This window comes from Enoplosus armatus, chromosome 13 (genome assembly GCF_043641665.1).
Source record: "Enoplosus armatus isolate fEnoArm2 chromosome 13, fEnoArm2.hap1, whole genome shotgun sequence".
Taxonomy (NCBI): domain Eukaryota; kingdom Metazoa; phylum Chordata; class Actinopteri; order Centrarchiformes; family Enoplosidae; genus Enoplosus; species Enoplosus armatus.
Genome location: NC_092192.1, coordinates 825,887 through 845,958, shown reverse-complemented (window position 1 = coordinate 845,958; position 20,072 = coordinate 825,887). Strand labels below are relative to the sequence as shown.

Genomic DNA, 20,072 nt, shown 5'->3' with positions numbered 1-20,072 from the left:
AAAGTCTATATCTACTTTAAATCTAGGTCTAAGATTAGCTAATATAACAAGAAGTTACGAAGTTAGTAACTAGCCAACCTGACCATTGGAACAGCATTTGCCTTGAAGGACTTTTTGATACCAGTGTAGCCCCATTTTCTCCAAATAACACACGTCTTCTCAAGGGCAGCTTGAAATGTATATAAGTTTACATGCAACTTCATGCAACTTCACACTTATTTCCGAGTTCAGACATTTAAGATTCAAGCTAACTTTTGAGGCTAGATATTGCAGATTTAAGTTTTCTCTATTTACTTGTTTGTGCTTGTTAAACTTTGCTCCACAAAGGTGCACATCATCCCCTCTCTAAGATTACTGATGAACACCCACGGGAGGCATTAATTACGTCAGTATTTACTGAAAACATTTACGAGTAAGAGTTTGAATATTTAATGTGTCTAAATGAGTTATCAGGGGATTGGGGATTTCGCTCTGTGACACCTCAGAGTATTTCACCAAACTAAAAACAACATTCCCATAACAACAATAACTCACCTCATTATCTGGAAAGGTTAGCAAAACTCTTTTGAGAGAGACTTTTACTGACTTGCATGTAATGCTGTTTTCTGTTTTGTTTTGGGCATTAGATGTTAAAGCAGAATAATATAAAACCTAATTTAAAAATCTAATACACAATCTACTGCTATATGTTAGTGTACTCTTTTTTTAAACCGTAGGGATACAACACATGGCCATCTGATGACAAATCCAAATTTGGACAAAGGGAAGGAACTTAAATGGTAGGCTGAGGTACCTCAATCAAGCAAACATGCTCTGGAAAACAATTATTTTTACAGCTTAATGTTTTCGTAATGGAACAATAACTCGCAAAGCATTACCCAAAATCTATCTTTAAAGCTGGAGTGTGTAACCTTTGTCGCAGTTCTGTCTCTCTGTATTTACCTTGGATGTGTTATATTTACGCATTCTAATTGCCCACCAATATCTTCCTGGAACTATCTGAAGTCTACGTGAATGACGTGACGATTTTGAATAAGATAGCTAGGAGCAAGGGGTTGAACGCATTTTGAACTTCATTGATGCGTCTCTACATGGCTCTGCTGTCAAAGTTCAGGAACAACTGGTAGCCAACTCTGTCGAGACCGTTGCTCCCCAATTCAGCCCTGGCAAACCAATCATTGCTGGTTGACGTAAAACGCATCACTACTGGTGCACCAGCATAGGAATGTCTGTAGTTTGCTCTTTCATAGAAGTCCAGTATTCTTTGTTACATGTACCAAAAACTTGACTTGCTGGTGGAAATACTATCACAGCCACATGGTTGTCATTGTCCTATTGATGGGGTCCAGAATGGGAGTCTTATCTGTTATGAGTCTGTGAGATGCAGATGAAGAGAGACAAAGGAAGGAAATTGAAATGCAAGAAAGTTGGCATGCTGTTGAATGGTAAGAAACTCCTTGTGTCAAGACCATGATGGTTAATGAATAGTAACCCTCATCCCTGAAGTGTTCTGTTTCTGTCTGCCTTTAGGCCTACATGTAGACCTCAATGATCTAAAACCAATGCAGAGCTATCAGTGCACAATTGGATGCACCAGGCAAGACTCCCACCACCCAGTCAATGGATGAGACACAGCAGGAAACAAGTCGAACTCACTGGGTTTCATATAAGGACCTCATCCTTTCTTAGGTGTTGCCACAAGGCTTAATGCTAATTAATTCCCCTAGACATAACAACACACAGTATCTCTAGTACTACCTGCACCATGACGTATCACATTACATTTAGCTGATGCTTTTATCCAGATCAACTCACAATCAGTGCATTCAAACATGTGGATACAACCCGAAAATTGCAAAAATCATGCAAGTACATCAACTTTAAATATCAATGCTGAACTGCTTCAGTGCTACATTTACAACCAATAAAAGACAGAGAAAGCGTTTTTTTATGGGCCAAGGTGCAGTCTGAACAGATGAGTTTTCAGTCTTTGACAGAAGATGGGCAGAGTTTCTGCCTTTCTGATGTCAATTCAATTCAATTCAATTTTATTTATATAGCGCCAAATCACAACAAAAGTCATCTCATGACACTTTACAAATAGAGCAGGTCGAGACCGACTCTTTATAATGTTATTACAGAGACCCAACAGTTCCCACCATGAGCAAGCACTTTGGAGACAGAGGACAGGAAGAACTTCCTTTAAGAGGCAGAAACCTCGAGCAGAACCAGACTCTAGGTGGGGGGGGGTCATCTGCTTTGACCGGTTGGGTTTGAGAGAGAGAGTGAGACATAGAGAGGGAGGGAGAAAGAGAGTGGGAGAGACAGACAGACAGACAGACAGAAAGAGACACAGAGAAAGATAGACGTCCAGGCAGGCCTGAGCCAGCCCTAACTATAAGCCTGATCAAAAAGCAAAGTTTTAAGCTTCCTCTTAAAAGTAGAGAGTGTGTCTGCCTCCCGGACCCAAACTGGGAGCTGATTCCACAGGAGAGGAGCTTGATACCTGATGGCTCTGGCTCCTGTTCTGCTTTTGGAGACTCTAGGAACCACAAGTAACCCTGCATTCTGGGAGCGGAGTGCTCTAGTGGGGTAATAGGGTACTATGAGCTCTTTAAGATATGATGGTGCCTGACCAGTAAGAGCTTTGTAGGTGAGGAGAAGGATTTTAAACTCTATTCTAGATTTTACAGGGAGCCAGTGCAGAGAAGCTAATACAGGAGAAATATGATCTCTTTTCCTGGTTCCTGTCAGTACACGTGCTGCAGCATTCTGGATCAGCTGGAGAGTCCTCAGGGACTTATTGGGACAGCCTGATAATAAGGAATTGCAATAATCCAGCCTAGACGTGACAAATGCATGGACTCATTTTTCTGCATCTATTTGAGACAGGATCTTCCTGATGTTTCAATGTTACAGAGGTGAAAAAAGGCAGTCCGTGAAGTTTGTTTTACGTGGGAGTCAAAGGATCCTGATCAAAGACAACTCCGAGATTCCTCACGGTGGCGCTGGAGGCCAGGGCAATGCCATCTAGGGTAACAATATCCTTAGATACTGTGTTTCTGAGGTGTTCAGGGCCAAAAACAATAACTTCTGTCTTCAACGAGGTCAACATCAGATAATTACAGGTCATCCAGGTCTTTATGTCCTTAAGGCATGCTTGGAGGTTGGCTAACTGATGAGGTTCTTCTGGCTTGATCGATAGATATAGCTGGGTATCATCCGCATAGCAATGAAAATGTATGGAGTGTTTTCTAATGATATCTCCTAAAGGAAGCATATATAAGGTGAATAGTATTGGTCCAAGCACAGAACCTTGTGGAACTCCATGACTGACTTTGGCGTACATGGAGGATTCATCGTTAACATGTACAAACTGAGTACGACTTAAACCAGCTTAGTGCGGTTCCTTTGATACCAATTAAGTGTTCGAGTCTCAGTAATAGGATATGATGGTCAATGGTGTCGAATGCAGCACTAAGATCTAACAAAACAAGTACAGAGACAAGTCCTCTGTCTGATGCAGTTAGAAGGTCATCTGTAACTTTCACCAGTGCTGTCTCTGTGCTATGATGAGCTCTGAAACCTGACTGAAAGTCCTCAAGCAACTTATTGTCAAGTAGAAAGTCACACAGCTGGTTGGCGACTGCTTTCTCAAGAATCTTGGAGAGAAAGGGAAGGTTAGATATAGGTCTATAGTTGGCTAAAGCCTCTGGATCAAGAGTGGGCTTTTTAAGAAGAGGTTTAATTACAGCTACTTTAAAGGACTGTGGTACGTAGCCTGTTAATAAAGACAGATTGATCATGTCTAGTAAAGAAGTGCTGACTAAAGGTAAAACCTCTTTGAGCAGCCAGGTTGGGATGGGGTCTAAGAGACAAGTTGATGGCTTAGATGAAGAGATGGTTTTAGTAATTTGGTGAAGGTCAATGGGAGAAAAGCAATCTAAATATACATCAGGTTTTACAGCTGTTTCTGAGATTCCTGTGTTTGAAGGTAAGATACCACCTGAAGACAGGAGGTGATCAATTCTGTCTCTAATAGTTAGAATTTTATCATTAAAGAAGCTCATGAAGTCGTTACTGCTGAGGGTTATAGGAATACATGGCTCAATAGAGCTGTGACTTTCTGTCAGCCTGGCTACAGTGCTGAAGAGAAACCTGGGGTTGTTCTTGTTCTCTTCTATTAATGTTGAGTAATAGGCTGCTCTGGCTTTACAGAGGGCCTCCTATAAGTTCTAAGACTATCTTGCCAAATTAAACGTGATTCCTCCAGTTTGGTGGAGCCAAGTTTCCTTTCAAGTTTCTGTACTGTTTGCTTTAATTTGCGGGTTTGGATGTTATACCATGGAGCCGACTTTCTTTGTTTTATTATCTTCTTTTTAAGAGGGGCAATAGAGTCAAGTGTCAGTCGCATTGAGCCTGCAGCACTGTCAACAAGATCGTCCATTTGGGAGGGACTAAGGTTAGCATAGGAGTCCTCAGTTGTATTGAGACATGGCATTGAATTTAATGCAGATGGAATCACTTCCTTAAATTTAGCAACAGCACTATCAGACAGATATCTGGTGTAAGCTTTTTTGCCTAATGGCGTGTAGTCCAGTAATAGGAATTCAAAAGTTATTAAATAATGGTCCGATAACAAAGGATTCTGTGGAAAGACAGATGTTCAATTTCAAGTCCATATGTCAGAACCAGGTCGAGGGTGTGATTAAAACAGTGAGTGGGTTTCTGTACCCTCTGACAGAAGCCGATCGAATCCAATAAAGAGGTAAATGCAGTACCAAGGCTATCCTTATCAACATCCACATGAATATTAAAATCCCCTACAATAATGACTTTGTCTGTTTTAAGGACTAAACCTGATAAAAACTCTGAGAATTCAGATAAGAATTCAGAGTATGGACCTGGAGCGCGATAGACTATAACGAATAAGACTGGCTTCAGTGTTTTCCAGGTTGGCAGTGAGAGACTCAGAACGAGGCTTTTCAATGAGTTATAATCCAGTTTAGGTCTAGAGTTCATCAACAGGCTTGAGTCAAAGATGACTGCAGCTCCACCTCCTCGGCAGGGAGGGATCCAGGGATGTGAGTATTAGTATGACTGGGCGGAGTGGATTCATTCAGGCTGACATACTCTTCATGACACAGCCAGGTTTCTGTCAGACACAGTAGATCAATGTGATTCTCTGATATTAGCTTGTTTACTAATACAGCTTTAGATGACAGAGATCTGATGTTTAACAGTCCACACTTAATTTTCCTATTGTTTTGGCCTATAGCAGTGGTGGTCTTAGTTTTTATTAAGAGAAGCGTGTAGGACTGCGACTCTGCATCCTGGTCTGGACTCTGGGTTGTCACGGTTTTGGTTCACTAATAAAGTCGGTCAGATTTCTAGATATGAGAGCTGCTCCATCCAAAGTGGGATGAATGCCGTCTCTCCTCATCAAACCAGGTCTCCTCCAGAAAGTCCGCCAATTATCTACGAAGCCCACATCGTTTGCTGGACACAACCTCGACAGCCAGCGGTTGAATGATGACATGCGGCTAAACATATCATCACTGGTCAAATTGGGAAGGGGCCCAGAGAAAACTACGGAGTAGTTTTTGCAAACGTACACACCGACTCCACGTTAATTTTAGTGACCTCCGATTGGCGTAATCGGGAGTCATTACCGCCGACGTGAATAACAATCTTACTGTATTTACGTTGATCCTTGGCCAGCAGTTTTAAATTTGATTCAATGTCGCCCGCTCTGGCCCCAGGAATGCATTTCACTATGGTCGCTGGTGTCGCTAACCTCACGTTTCTGACTATGGAGCTGCCAATTACCAGAATCTGCTTCTCAGCGGGTGTGTCGCTGAGTGGGGAGAACCTGTTCGAAACATGAAGTGGTTGGTGGTGAACCGTGGGCTTCTGCTGAGGGCTATGCTTCCTTCGGACAGTCACCCAGCCTCCCTGGCTTCCCGGCTCCCGGAGTGGTAGCTGGGCCCAGCTCATAGTGAGGGAGGAGCAAACTGATTAGCAGTAGCAGAGTGTAGCGGATGGGTTGCGATATATGGTTTGGCAAAGCCCTGGATGTAGAATGGGCTTGAGCCATGCGCAGTATGGTAAGTACCAGTGTCTTGAATCTCATTCGAGCAGCCACCAACCTGGCCAGTACAGGGTGCGGAGGAGCGGGACAACTTGGGTAGCCGGGCTGCTGCATTCTGGATGTGCATTTGGGTGGCACATGCAGGTTCATGTTCAGGTGTGAGATGGACACACCACAGAGTTCTCAATGGTAATGGAGAGGTGATGGTGGAAGATGCCTTCCCTGGATGGAAGAGCAGCTCAGTCTTGTTGAGGTCAGGTGGTGTGCAGACATCCACTGAGAGATGTCAGCCAGACACGCAGATACAGCAGGGTTTCAGACCAGGGAAAAGACAGAATTAGTTGAATGTCATCTGCATAGCTGTGGTAGGAAAAGCCATGTGAGTGAATAACAGAGAAAAGTGATTTGGTGTAAAGAGAAAAGAAGAGGGGACCCGGGTACTGAGGCTACAAGGTTAAGACACAGATTCTCTCCAAGTTACCCTGTAAGTGCAGTCCTTGAGGTAGGATGTAGTTTAGTTTTTAATAATTGAAAGACTGTTGATTGTTAATATGTCAAGCTACTAGTTTGCATCCTTACCCATCTGTTGACGGTGCTGACAAGTGATGATGGTGGCTGATGGAGGAACTCTGGGCCTCTTTGCCATCGATGCGGATGCCTTAAATGCTCCAAAGATAGGCATCACACAGGGGTTATTGACGGAGTCCACATATTGCCAGCTCTTGACTTCTGTCAGATCTTTGGATCTCTGTGATACGGGTTCCCACAAAAACCTTGTATCGTCAGAATCCAGTATAGGACAGTGGTAGAGTGGGACTGGAGTGACTTGCTGGAGGGGGATGGTAAGTTCTGTCTGGAGAACTTTGGCTAGCTCAGCACCAAAGTTTGCATCTTTACCCATCTGTTGACGGAGCTGACAAGTGATGATGTCACATGCAGTGGGTGTGAATACAGAGCTCATAAACAGTATGTGAGGACAGGCAAACCCTGCAGACCAGCTCTGCCCACATGGAAACAAGCCTCGACCCTGTAAACTGTCTGCACAGGGAAAAAGATGCACCGATGACTTTGGGCTTAGAATGTGAACTTAGAAGCAATGTCAGCTCTAAAGATTAGTTATAATTGTTGTCAATGTACGAACTAGAGAAAACGTATTTTGCTATTATGCTCCAATGTCAATCAATAGGTTAACATTTCAGATGTCTGTAATGTTTCTTTAATATGTCCTACAAAAATCAATCACAGGCCAACATCACTGTTGCACTGCAGTATCAGGGGTTACTAGGAATAGTGTTATTTTCTATTTTAACTACAGTACCATGCTGTGTGTTTCTCTTCATTAATGGGACCTTGTTATTCACCTTGAGGAGTAAACCAGTGTTTCGTGAGACCTCACGTTACATTCTTCTGTATAACCTCCTTTTTGCAGACACTGTTCAGATGGCACTGAGTCAGTTACTGTACATACTGGCTGCTTGTAGAATAAGACTGACGTATCCTGTATGTGGTGTTCTTGTCATGCTTGCTGATCTCACAAGTGTGATCTCTCCTCTCACACTGGTGGTGATGTGTCTGGAGAGATATGTAGCTGTGTGCTACCCACTGAGGCACGCTACCATCATCACCATCAGAAACACAGGGGTGGCTATTTGTTTGGTTTGGGCCTTCAGTTCACTAAATATCCTCACTCGGGTTCTGTTGCTGTTATGGTTCCCATTTGAAGACCTGGAGAGTCTGCATCTGAAAGACTTTTGTGGCAAAGAAAGCATGTTGCTTGATCCAATGTCTGATCTTTATGACCAAGCCTATTCTTATTTTCTGTTTGTATCAGCTGGTGTGGCAGTCGTTTCTTCTTATATCGGTGTGATGGTAGCAGCCAGGTCGGCCTCCACAGACAAAGCTTCAGCCCATAAGGCTCGTAACACGCTGCTGCTGCATCTGGTGCAGCTGGGCCTCAGTCTCTCCTCAACTATACACAACCCCTTACTCCTAGCTATCTCAAAGGTCCTAGAAAGGATAGTGTTGGTGCGCATTCAGATTGTTGTTTATGTGTGCATTGTCATCTTTCCCAGATGTCTGAGTGCTCTCATCTATGGTCTCAGAGACCAGACCATCAGACCCATCCTCATGTACCATCTCTGCTGTCAGTGGAGATGCTTACTGTCTCTCTCACTCGTCCCAGCCAAGGCAAAAAACAGCATAGTTATCACTTAGATATAGATGAATATTATTTTTAACAAAATGTGTAAAGAAGTGGTCTGTTCATTTAAATGTGAAAGCGCAATAAAATATTTTGTCTCTAAAATCAGTGAATAATTGTGATAAATGATCGTGATCTCAATGTTGTTGAAAATAAACGTGATTATCATTTTGGCCATCATGCAGCCGTAATCAGAGCCACAAGACAACCTGAATATAACAGTGAGCCTTGAAATATCCTTTAAGATAAATGAAAATGTATATGGGGACATGTTTCATTCAAGAAAATGTGATCAAGTTAAGTGACTTAAGGAAAAACATGACTTTTTATCATAATATAGAACTAAGGGTAAAAATATTTAAAACACAGTGACCTAGACAGAACCACCACCTCCTATTCATTTTCTAGAGATGAATCAAACGGAAGCAGCACAATGTTAAAGGACAATTCTGTTTCATTAAATCATGGGTCTTATTTTAGTAACTCTGGTTGCCGTTTCAGACAGTTATTATAACATTGTACCCACCAAAGTAATTGCTGAGATTTCTGAAATGTAGACCAACGGGGCAAGAAAAACGAGCCGTCAGACAATCACAGATGTTGTGGCCTCTTGGAAGCTTGTATAGCATAGCGGAAATGAAATCCCCTAGACATGAAACCAAATCATTTTACCAGTATAACCTGTTCCATGACAAAAGCCACAACTACAAAAACAAGCCCAGAGTAGTATGAAACCATCGTTATCCTTTAGCTAGTCCTTTTAGTTAGTGAGTGGATCATAAACGATAGCATGCTAATATGTGAAATGTGACAATGTTAAAATAATAACATTAGCATGCTAACATTCATACTAATGTGCAAATAAAACAGTATGACTCTGCCTGAAATCAATACCTTTGTTTACTCGTTTACTACTTTCTATGTACTGCATACTCAATAGTGAGCAGTCAAAGAGATTTCGAACTGACTGTTATATATAAAAATGTGCAGCTGCCTGTCCAAAGCTGCGGTTCAAAGACAGTTTTGTGAGGATGGGAACATGTAGGACTCACTGGTTTGGGTTGGACAACAATGGAAAATGATTCAGGCCAGAGAATAGGTTCCAAGAGGATACTTTTAATTCCAGTGCATGGAGGTTACAACAGTGAATGTGTGTGGTTCTGAAAATTAACAAAGGAAGAATATCTTTAAACCCAATCTTCTAAATGTATAAATTCACAATCTTACAAAGAAATCTGGTGAAACAGCTCTCCATTATAAGAAATGTTACATTTGGTATTCAGAGAACCATGGTTATTAACATAACTTAAACTAGCGTTCGCCCACTTTTTAAGGTCCTCGGGACACAGTATTAATTTTACAAACACAAACAGGAAACTACACAAAGGTTTGCACGTAAACAGAAAATACATTTGCTCTACAGTTGAAGAAGCATGAGAAGGTTCTCACTTATTCACTCACGCACAAATCACGATAGAGACGTTTAAAGGGATTAATTGTCCCGGCTGACTTTAACTGAACTGTCTGTCGCTGTCCTGAAGCGGGTGCTGGCAATATGCATGTCCGTGCGCTCCCCGTCGCTCGCCCCAGTCATATGGGAATGTGCAAAGTGGCCGCCCACGAATGTCTCCTGAGAGATGAGAAACAGGGAAAAAGTCAATCAGGCCGTATTGGGACTGTCTTCATTATGGGGCATTGGAAGTGGAACCAGGCGGGCAGGTCTTTAATTTGGACAGCTGCTGCCCGTCCCAACAGGCCAGAGAGCCCATGGAAGCTGTGGGTCCACAATGAGAACCACCTGGACCACCTCCACTGTCTTGCTGTCCCTCCTTCATTTCTGTCTCTCCTGGAGGATGGGCAGGTAGTGGCGAATGAATGATGACCAGAAGTGGTCAGCCTGGACAGGCCATGACTTCAAAGGTGCTCCCCTAGGAGGTCACTGGAATCGTACATCACCTGGGGGAGAGAAGCATCGTGGTGTCCCATGAGGAGGATACTTGGTGTTATTGGGTCCGTGTCTGTGGCATCTGAAGATTAGTAGCCCAAAGGCTTGGCGTTCAGAATGGCCTCGACTTCTACAAGCACAGTCTGTAGTACAGGTTTAGGGATAGTCTGTTCCTGGAGAGAGACCTCAAGAGCTGTTTTGATCGATCTTGCCTACCTTTCCCTGGTATCCCTGAAGTGTGGGGCGCTTAGTGGATTGAAGCGAAAAGTGATCTTCTGTTCAGCCAGCTGGTCGTTCAGGTGAGGGGCCATGGATTCAAACGCAGCTTCCGTTCCATGCCAACAAAGTTGGTGCCATTGTCCAGAAGGAGTTCGGATGGGCTACCATGCCGGGCTATAAAGCGTCTCTGCTGTGCCTTCTTCAGAAATAAACCATTTAAAGCATATCCCTGCCTCCCGTGTCCTGACAAGACACCCCATATTGGTGGCAAATTTTCCTAACCAGTAGAGCTTTCCTACAGTCTCAGTGCCATTAAGAAGGCTTCTGAATCCATGTTTTCAAGGAGATCGAGGTGTATACAACAGGTGGTCATACATTTGTACACTGTTTCCCATCTCTTTTCCTGATGGCAGCCAATTCTGGTGTGATATGGAGCAGTCCACCCCAGTCGAACAAAATGGAGGCTTGAACAGACACAGCCGAGCTGGGGTAAGGTCAGCCGTCCTCGGAAACCTCAGGCTTGGCCTGCCCATGGTGGCACTCTCGGCATGTGTGCTGCTGTCTTCGGATGGCTTCCCTTACCCATAGAATCCAAAGCCTGCGGTGAATTTCGTCCAGCTTCGGATCAGCAGTTTTGTGGTGGAGTGGTGTGGATCCAAGATAACGGGGTGGATCGTGTCCATCTTGAGAGCTTCTGACTGTTGCAGCCTAACACCTATCCTAAGTAATCCCGTTCCCTCGTCATATTCTGGTGCAAGGGACCCAAGACGACTGTCTGATGGAAGTGAACGACCAGCCTTGAGGACGCTCATCTCTTCTGGAAACAAGTCCCTCTGAGACTGCACCATGAGGTGCTTCTCTGCACTTATGTCATTGGTGGTGTCACAAGGAAGGCTCATGCCAGGGTCAGCTGTCCAATGTAGGGACCAGGCTGTAGCTTGTAGAAGTTCCTTCCAGGTGGAGAACATGGTAAAGCCCAGGTAGCTGTGGAGGTGGAACAAAGATGATGTTCCCAATGAAGGACGACTTCTTAAGCTTGATGTCCTCAGGTTCTGACTGAGCCTCAGGCATGGTCGGCCACTGCTCTGGTGGCTGATGGAGGAACTCTGGGCCTCTTTGCCATCGATGCGGATGCCTTAAATGCTCCAAAGATAGGCATCACACAGGGGTTATTGACGGAGTCCACATATTGCCAGCTCTTGACTTCTGTCAGATTTTGGATCTCTGTGATACGGGTTCCCACAAAAACCTTGTATCGTCAGAATTTGGATCAGTGGTAGAGTGGGACTGGAGTGACTTGCTGGAGGGGGATGGTAAGTTCTGTCTGGAGAACTTTGGCTAGCTCAGCACCAGTGAGGGTGGCACTCTGCTCAAGGCGGTCTAACACGGAATAATTGACCGACTATTGATTGTTAATATGTTCAGTTTTTAAAGTTTGCATCTTTACCCATCTGTTGACGGAGCTGACAAGTGATGATGTCACATGCAGTGGGTGTGAATACAGAGCTCATAAACAGTATGTGAGGACAGGCAAACCCTGCAGACCAGCTCTGCCCACATGGAAACAAGCCTCGACCCTGTAAACTGTCTGCACAGGGAAAAAGATGCACCGATGACTTTGGGCTTAGAATGTGAACTTAGAAGCAATGTCAGCTCTAAAGATTAGTTATAATTGTTGTCAATGTACGAACTGGAGAAAACATATTTTGCTATTACGCTCCAATGTCAATCAATAGGTTAACATTTCAGATGTCTGTAATGTTTCTTTAATATGTCCTACAAAAATCAATCGCAGACCAACATCACTGTTGCACTGCAGTATCAGTGGTTACTAGTAATAGTGTTATTTTGCATTTTAACTACAGTACCATGCTGTGTGTTTCTCTTCATTAATGGGACCTTGTTATTCACCTTGAGGAGTAAACCAGTGTTTCGTGAGACCTCACGTTACATTCTTCTGTATAACCTCTGTACTGTTCACCGTTTTAGGAATACAAACTGACAGGGTTCATTGTGCTTTTATTCAATTACAACGACAAGAAATGTGTCATGTCTTAACTGTTGCTCTAAGATGTCATATGCAAATCAGTCTCAGTCCAATGTCAGTGCTGAAAAGCAGTATCAGGGGTTACTGGAGAGAGTGATGTTTTCCACTCTGACTACAGTACCATGCTGTGTGTTTCTCTTCATTAATGGGACCTTGTTATTCACCTTGAGGAGTAAACCAGTGTTTCGTGAGACCTCACGTTACATTCTTCTGTATAACCTCCTTTTTGCAGACACTGTTCAGATGGCACTGAGTCAGTTACTGTACATACTGGCTGCTTGTAGAATAAGACTGACGTATCCTGTATGTGGTGTTCTTGTCATGCTCGCTGATCTCACAATTGTGATCTCTCCTCTCACACTGGTGGTGATGTGTCTGGAGAGATATGTAGCTGTGTGCTACCCACTGAGGCACGCTACCATCATCACCATCAGAAACACAGGGGTGGCTATTTGTTTGGTTTGGGCCTTCAGTTCACTAAATATCCTCACTCGGGTTCTGTTGCTGTTATGGTTCCCATTTGAAGACCTGGAGAGTCTGCATCTGAAAGACTTTTGTGGCAAAGAAAGCATGTTGCTTGATCCAATGTCTGATCTTTATGACAAAGCCTATTCTTATTTTCTGTTTGTATCAGCTGGTGTGGCAGTCGTTTCTTCTTATATCGGTGTGATGGTAGCAGCCAGGTCGGCCTCCACAGACAAAGCTTCAGCCCGTAAAGCTCGTAACACGCTGCTGCTGCATCTGGTGCAGCTGGGCCTCAGTCTCACTTCAACTATACACAACCCCTTACTCCTAGCTATCTCAAAGGTCCTAGAAAGGATAGTGTTGGTGCGCATTCAGATTGTTGTTTATGTGTGCATTGTCATCTTTCCCAGATGTCTGAGTGCTCTCATCTATGGTCTCAGAGACCAGACCATCAGACCCATCCTCATGTACCATCTCTGCTGTCAGTGGAGATGCTTACTGTCTCTCTCACTCGTCCCAGCCAAGGCAAAAATCAGCATAGTTGTCACTTAGATATAGATGAATATTATTTTTAACAAAATGTGTTAATTTCTTCACAATTGAAACAGAGAATGAGAAGGGTAGAACTTTTTAAAAGTAGAGTGGGATGCTATTTATGACATAAAGTGTATAAATACTTAACATTAGAGCCACAGGACAGCATGTATATATCAGTGAGCCTTGAAATATCATTCAAGATAGATGAGCTTTAAAACTCTGAAAATGTATCTGGGGAAATTTATAAGGGATGTCTTTTATTCAAGAAAATGTGATCAAGTTATGGCACGAGTGCACTTTTTATTACTTACAAAAAGGTATAGTCCACTCATAACTTCAAAGTACAATTACAGAACAAAAGAAAACTAAATTGCATCACTTAGTTTTGCACCTTCATCCTTACTTCTGTTTTACAGGTTGAACAAAACTAAGGAAAAACATCACTTTTTAACCACCACCTCCTATTCATTTTCTAGAGACGAATGAAACGGAAGCAGCAGACCAACGGGGCAAGAAAAACGAGCCGTCAGACAATCAAACTGGAAGTGAGCCCACCTGAAATGATGGTAGTAATGTCTCATTTCAAGGGAAATCAGTGTGCACACAACTACAGTAAGTACAGTAAACTGAATGTTTACAGCAGACAGTGGAGCTCACAGGAGTTTTGGTAAAGCCAGAATCCTTGCTATTCAGTGTATGTTGTGGCCTGTTGGAAGCTTGTATAGCTTAGTGGAAATTAAATCCCCTCGACATAAAACCAAATCATTTTACCAGTATAACCTGTTCCATGACAAAAGGAATGTAACTACAAAAACAAGCCCAGAGTAGTATGAAACCATAATTGTCATTTATCTCGTCCTTTTAGTCAGTGAGTGAATACTAAACAATAGCATGCTAACATGTGAAATATGACAAAGTTAAAATGCCAACATTAGCATGCTAACATTCATACTAATGTGCGAATAAAACTGTATGACTGTGCCTGAAATCAATACCTTTGTTTAGTACTTTCTATATACTGCATAGTCAATAGTGAGCAGTCAAAGAGATTTCGAACTGAAACGCAAACATGAATTCAAGCATTTGTTTGACTTTAATAAAATTACAATAACACTATGAAAAGAAACTGACATTGTTTGAACTATCGAATTTACTCGAGTTGCCAGATTTGAAGGCCAAGTTAAACATGACATTGTCTTTATAAAATTGCAGATAATTTAAGGTCAGAAACCTTTTCACTGCCAGTTTAATGTTGTCAGTGTCCCGTCGACCGCGTGGCTGGGTCACGTTTCAATAAGTCAGTAACACATGAGTTTCGTAGGAGAAGGTAATGCACTTAACTACACAATATGGTATCCGTGTACAGAAACAGCATGGCAGGATACACAGGTAATTAGGCCTCTTTACGTGGCTCATTCCTATGCACCAATAACAGTAGGCTAATCAAACAGAGGTACCGGCTAGCAAAGTTTACACGTGATAACTGTGTCTGGTAGCTTCCTCTGGAGTTTATCAATTCATACAGAAGAATGTCCATAGTCGAAAATAAGTCCGTTCTCAGTCTCAGCAAGCATATAGTGCATAAACGTACACAGTCCGAATTCGGACACTCAAATAAGATGGCAGCCTGTTAATATTAATACATTATGTATTGAATAGGGAATCTCTGTTACGCGGAACTACTGGATACTTGGTGTAAATGAATACGTCTCTTATCGGGGGCAAAGTGCAGAGCCGCGAGCCGGAGGATGAGAGCAAGGCAGGGGGAAATTGAGCGGGGAAGCCGGGCAGAGGGAGTCTAGAGATCCAAAGTGCAGAACAGAAGTGGGTCTTAGGCAGGAGTCAGGTCAGGACGGCTGTAGGCACAGAAGACAGGTATTAGCGATACGGCTAAACACAACACAAGAAAACCTTGGGGGCTGAAACGAGACTGACTGAATAACTGACTCTACGATCTGGCAGCGTGGTGGAGTTGAGGCCTGGTTTAAATTGCAGAGTCAGATTGGAGATGATTAGCAGCTGGGCGCCCGACACCTGCACACCTGATCCCACTCCTGTAATCAAGCATAGTGACACACAGACAGGGAAAGAGAGAGAGACTCCTTCTAGGAAGCAGAGGGCATAACGATCTCAGGCACAGCATAGGTAAAAATTGTATTTTAGTTTGTTGACATGCTGAACAATTGACTTTGTGACCACACTTTCCAGACAAGAGAATAATGATATGGAAGTTGATAAAGACTAGCTAAAGCCAGAAGTGCTTTTTCTAGACTGTGTACAAATGTCCGGAGTGACAGAGGCATTATCACTAAACTGTGTGTCAGGTTATTGTACTCCGCGTGTTGATGTACGCATGCAGGCTTTGGACTACAGCAGTCTCGCCTGAATCCTTTTCATACCACTTGTCTCTGCGATCTCAAGCTCATGAGGACCAAATGGCAAAATAAGATTCCTGATACTAATGTCCTTAGTCATGCTTGCACGCCGAGTATCCATTCCTTGCTTAGGAAGTGACAGGTCAGAGGGCCCTGACACAGTCACCGTATGAATAACATTCATCTCCTGAAATAGCTTCTACATGGCGAGATAGCTGAAGGAAAATGTGCAGCCGCCCGTCCAAAGCTGCGGTCCAAACACAGTTTGAACACCTCCATGAAAAGCCTGGGAATCGTTGTTGATACATAGGAAAAGCAAGCTTCTGATCGGATGACAAGGTGAAGCATCACTGACAAAAGCTCTGAAACAGCAGATAAATGACAGATCTCAGAAGCACTAAGTAAGACCTGCTGACACTATAAGAATCCATGATTTGTAGAGTTGGGAATTCCAAACCCACAATGGACAAGACCATGAGCATCTGTTTGGCACTGATGTGTTCCCTGGGATGGCTACTCATTTGTTGGTTTGGCTGGTGGCATCACTAAGAACGACTCCTGCCCTGCCTGGTGGTACCACTCCTGAAAAGAGTATACCCTGCGACGATTCTGCGCGTCTTCTCCTCTGCAGTCGTCCTCATACTTGTGTTGTCGTTCTTTTGGGAGTTTCCATTCCTGCTCGACACCGTGGTGTGCACTGTGGACAGATCTGGAGAAAGGACACAGGCTCTGCATGTGCAATCTCTTTGTGAAAACTTTGACAGTGGCTGCCATTGTGCAGCGCGTGTTGTTGTTCTTCATGGCATTCCTCTCTTTACAAATCCTATGTGTGTTCGGTTCCTTGTGTGTGTTTTTTTGAAGGAGGTGGAGGAGAAGGGATTTGCTTTGTGGCACCACAGACCAAAGAGCCACTCAGCGACAAGGAGAGTGTGCATCATCTGCAATTATTCATGGTGGAAGTTTGCAGGGACCAGTGCAAAGAGTGCTGAGCTCCTGGCAGTGAAACCGACGGTCCCCTCGATCAAGGATAAAGTCAGGATCTGTCTGGTGCCTTCCTGCTATGTCTGGCCCAGTAGTTGTGACAAAGGAGAACCTAAGTGGTAATAGTTTTCATCTTCACAGTTAGTGGTTTCCTTAAACATTACAACATTTTCATGGCCATGTTTTAAACGGTCAAAAGCAAAACATACACAAGACTGCAAGAGAACAAATTGACAGTACATTCCTCATAATTTCTACAAGTTGAGTAGGTGCTGCTGCATCATGGATATGATGACGTGGATCAGGGGATTGAGGAGGTGGTGCTATAGAGGTTACATCACCAATTAATCATTTGTTAACAATGCTGGCATGTGATTGTGTCATGTGAAGTGATGTGTGGACAGAGTTCATAAACAATATGTGAAGGCAGACAAACCCTGCAGACCAGCTCTGCCCACATGGCAACAAGTCGGGTCTCTACCCTGCTGAAAAGCATGTGGATGATTTGGGGTTTTGGATGTGAACTCAGTGTCATTCTCTGCTCTAAAGATGAAATATCTTCACTGTTGTAGGAATACAAACAGGAAAAGATTCTTTTTGTTTTCGCTGTCCGCTTGCATCAAGAGTTTAACATGTTTTATGTGTCTTCAATGCTTCTATGAGATGTCAAATGCAACTCAAGCTCAGGCCAACATCACTGTCGGTCGGGGGTTACTGGAAAGGGTGATGTTTTCCTCCTTATCTACAGTACCATGCTGTGTGTTTCTCTTCATTAATGGGACCTTGTTATTCACCTTGAGGAGTAAACCAGTGTTTCGTGAGACCTCACGTTACATTCTTCTGTATAACCTCCTTTTTGCAGACACTGTTCAGATGGCACTGAGTCAGTTACTGTACATACTGGCTGCTTGTAGAATAAGACTGACGTATCCTGTATGTGGTGTTCTTGTCATGCTCGCTGATCTCACAATTGTGATCTCTCCTCTCACACTGGTGGTGATGTGTCTGGAGAGATATGTAGCTGTGTGCTACCCACTGAGGCACGCTACCATCATCACCATCAGAAACACAGGGGTGGCTATTTGTTTGGTTTGGGCCTTCAGTTCACTAAATATCCTCACTCGGGTTCTGTTGCTGTTATGGTTCCCATTTGAAGACCTGGAGAGCCTGCAGATGAAAGACTTTTGTGGCAAAGAAAGCATGTTGCTTGATCCAATGTCTGATCTTTATGACCAAGCCTATTCTTATTTTCTGTTTGTATCAGCTGGTGTGGCAGTCGTTTCTTCTTATATCGGTGTGATGGTAGCAGCCAGGTCGGCCTCCACAGACAAAGCTTCAGCCCATAAGGCTCGTAACACGCTGCTGCTGCATCTGGTGCAGCTGGGCCTCAGTCTCTCCTCAACTATACACAACCCCTTACTCCTAGCTATCTCAAAGGTTGTTGACAGGATAATATTTGTGCGCATCCAGATTGTCATTTACTTGTGTATTAGCATCTTCCCAAGATGTCTGAGTTCTCTCATTTATGGTCTCAGAGACCAGACCATCAGACCCATCCTCATGTACCATCTCTGTTGTCAGTGGAGATGCTCACTGTCTCTCTCACTCGTCCCAGCCAAGGCAAAAATCAGCATAGTTGTCACTTAGATATAGATGAATATTATTTTTAACAAAATGTGTTAATTTATTCACAATTGAAACAGAGAATGAGTAGGGTAGAACTTTTTGTGGGATTTGCTGCATGCTAGTTATGACAAAGTGTATAAATACTTACTAGTGCAAAACACCACAAACTGCAATATGATGAATGCATGAATACAACGTCGCTGACGTTACCTCAGTGAATCCCCGTCCTTGTCCAGCGTCAACTCAGACATCCATAACAGCAACGCTGTACAGAACGTCACGTCAAGTTTAAGTATAATTTTATTTATATTTTGCTTCCAGGAGATGCACTGTGAATAAGGACCAGCCTTATGTTGATGCAAAGATTGGTACATTTGTAGGAAAGCAGCACAACATGGAAGTGAAAGAAGTGCTCTGTTCATTTAAATGTGAAAGCGCAATAAAATATTTTGTCTCTAAAATCAGTGAATAATTGTGATAAATGATCGTGATCTCAATGTTGTTGAAAATAAACGTGAACATCATTTTGGCCATCATGCAGCCGTAATCAGAGCCACAAGACACCCTGAATATAACAGTGAGCCTTGAAATATCCTTTAAGATAAATGAAAATGTATATGGGGACATGTTTCATTCAAGAAAATGTGATCAAGTTAAGTGCACTTTTTATTATTTACAAAAGGTATAGTCCACTCATAACTTCAACATACAATCACAGAATAAAAAAAAACTTCATCACTTAGTTTTGCATTCTCTTCCTTACTTCTGTCATACAGGTTGAACAAACCTGAGACTAAAGGAAAAACATGACTTTTTATCATATAGAACTAAGGGTAAAAATATTGAAAACACAGTGACCTAGACAGAACCACCACCTCCTATTCATTTTCTAGAGATGAATCAAACGGAAGCAGCACAATGTTAAAGGACAATTCTGTTTCATTAAATCATGGGTCTTATTTTAGTAACTCTGGTTGCCGTTTCAGACAGTTATTATAACATTGTACCCACCAAAGTAATTGCTGAGATTTCTGAAATGTAGACCAACGGGGCAAGAAAAACGAGCCGTCAGACAATCACAGATGTTGTGGCCTCTTGGAAGCTTGTATAGCATAGCGGAAATGAAATCCCCTAGACATAAAACCAAATCATTTTACCAGTATAACCTGTTCCATGACAAAAGCCACAACTACAAAAACAAGCCCAGAGTAGTATGAAACCATCGTTATCCTTTAGCTAGTCCTTTTAGTTAGTGAGTGGATCATAAACGATAGCATGCTAATATGTGAAATGTGACAATGTTAAAATAATAACATTAGCATGCTAACATTCATACTAATGTGCAAATAAAACAGTATGACTCTGCCTGAAATCAATACCTTTGTTTACTCGTTTACTACTTTCTATGTACTGCATACTCAATAGTGAGCAGTCAAAGAGATTTCGAACTGACTGTTAGATATAAAAATGTGCAGCTGCCTGTCCAAAGCTGCGGTTCAAAGACAGTTTTGTGAGGATGGGAACATGTAGGACTCACTGGTTTGGGTTGGACAACTATGGAAAATGATTCAGGCCAGAGAATCGGT

The 20,072-nt window shown here is 42.9% G+C and overlaps 3 protein-coding genes across 3 annotated transcripts; all 3 read left to right on the top strand.

Moving 5' to 3' along the window:
- Positions 1-7,312: 7,312 nt before the first annotated feature.
- Positions 7,313-8,305, top strand: LOC139295402 (odorant receptor 131-2-like). The gene has a single exon (XM_070917595.1). The coding sequence runs from the start codon at positions 7,313-7,315 to the stop codon at positions 8,303-8,305; it is 993 nt and encodes a 330-aa protein (XP_070773696.1).
- Positions 8,306-12,526: 4,221 nt separating this feature from the next.
- LOC139295305 (odorant receptor 131-2-like) lies at positions 12,527-13,519 on the top strand. The gene has a single exon (XM_070917475.1). It carries the CDS (start codon positions 12,527-12,529, stop codon positions 13,517-13,519), a length of 993 nt encoding a protein of 330 aa, XP_070773576.1.
- A 4,004-nt stretch (positions 13,520-17,523) lies between these two features.
- On the top strand, positions 17,524-18,507 carry LOC139295276 (odorant receptor 131-2-like). The gene has a single exon (XM_070917439.1). The coding sequence runs from the start codon at positions 17,524-17,526 to the stop codon at positions 18,505-18,507; it is 984 nt and encodes a 327-aa protein (XP_070773540.1).
- The last annotated feature ends 1,565 nt before the right edge of the window (positions 18,508-20,072 follow it).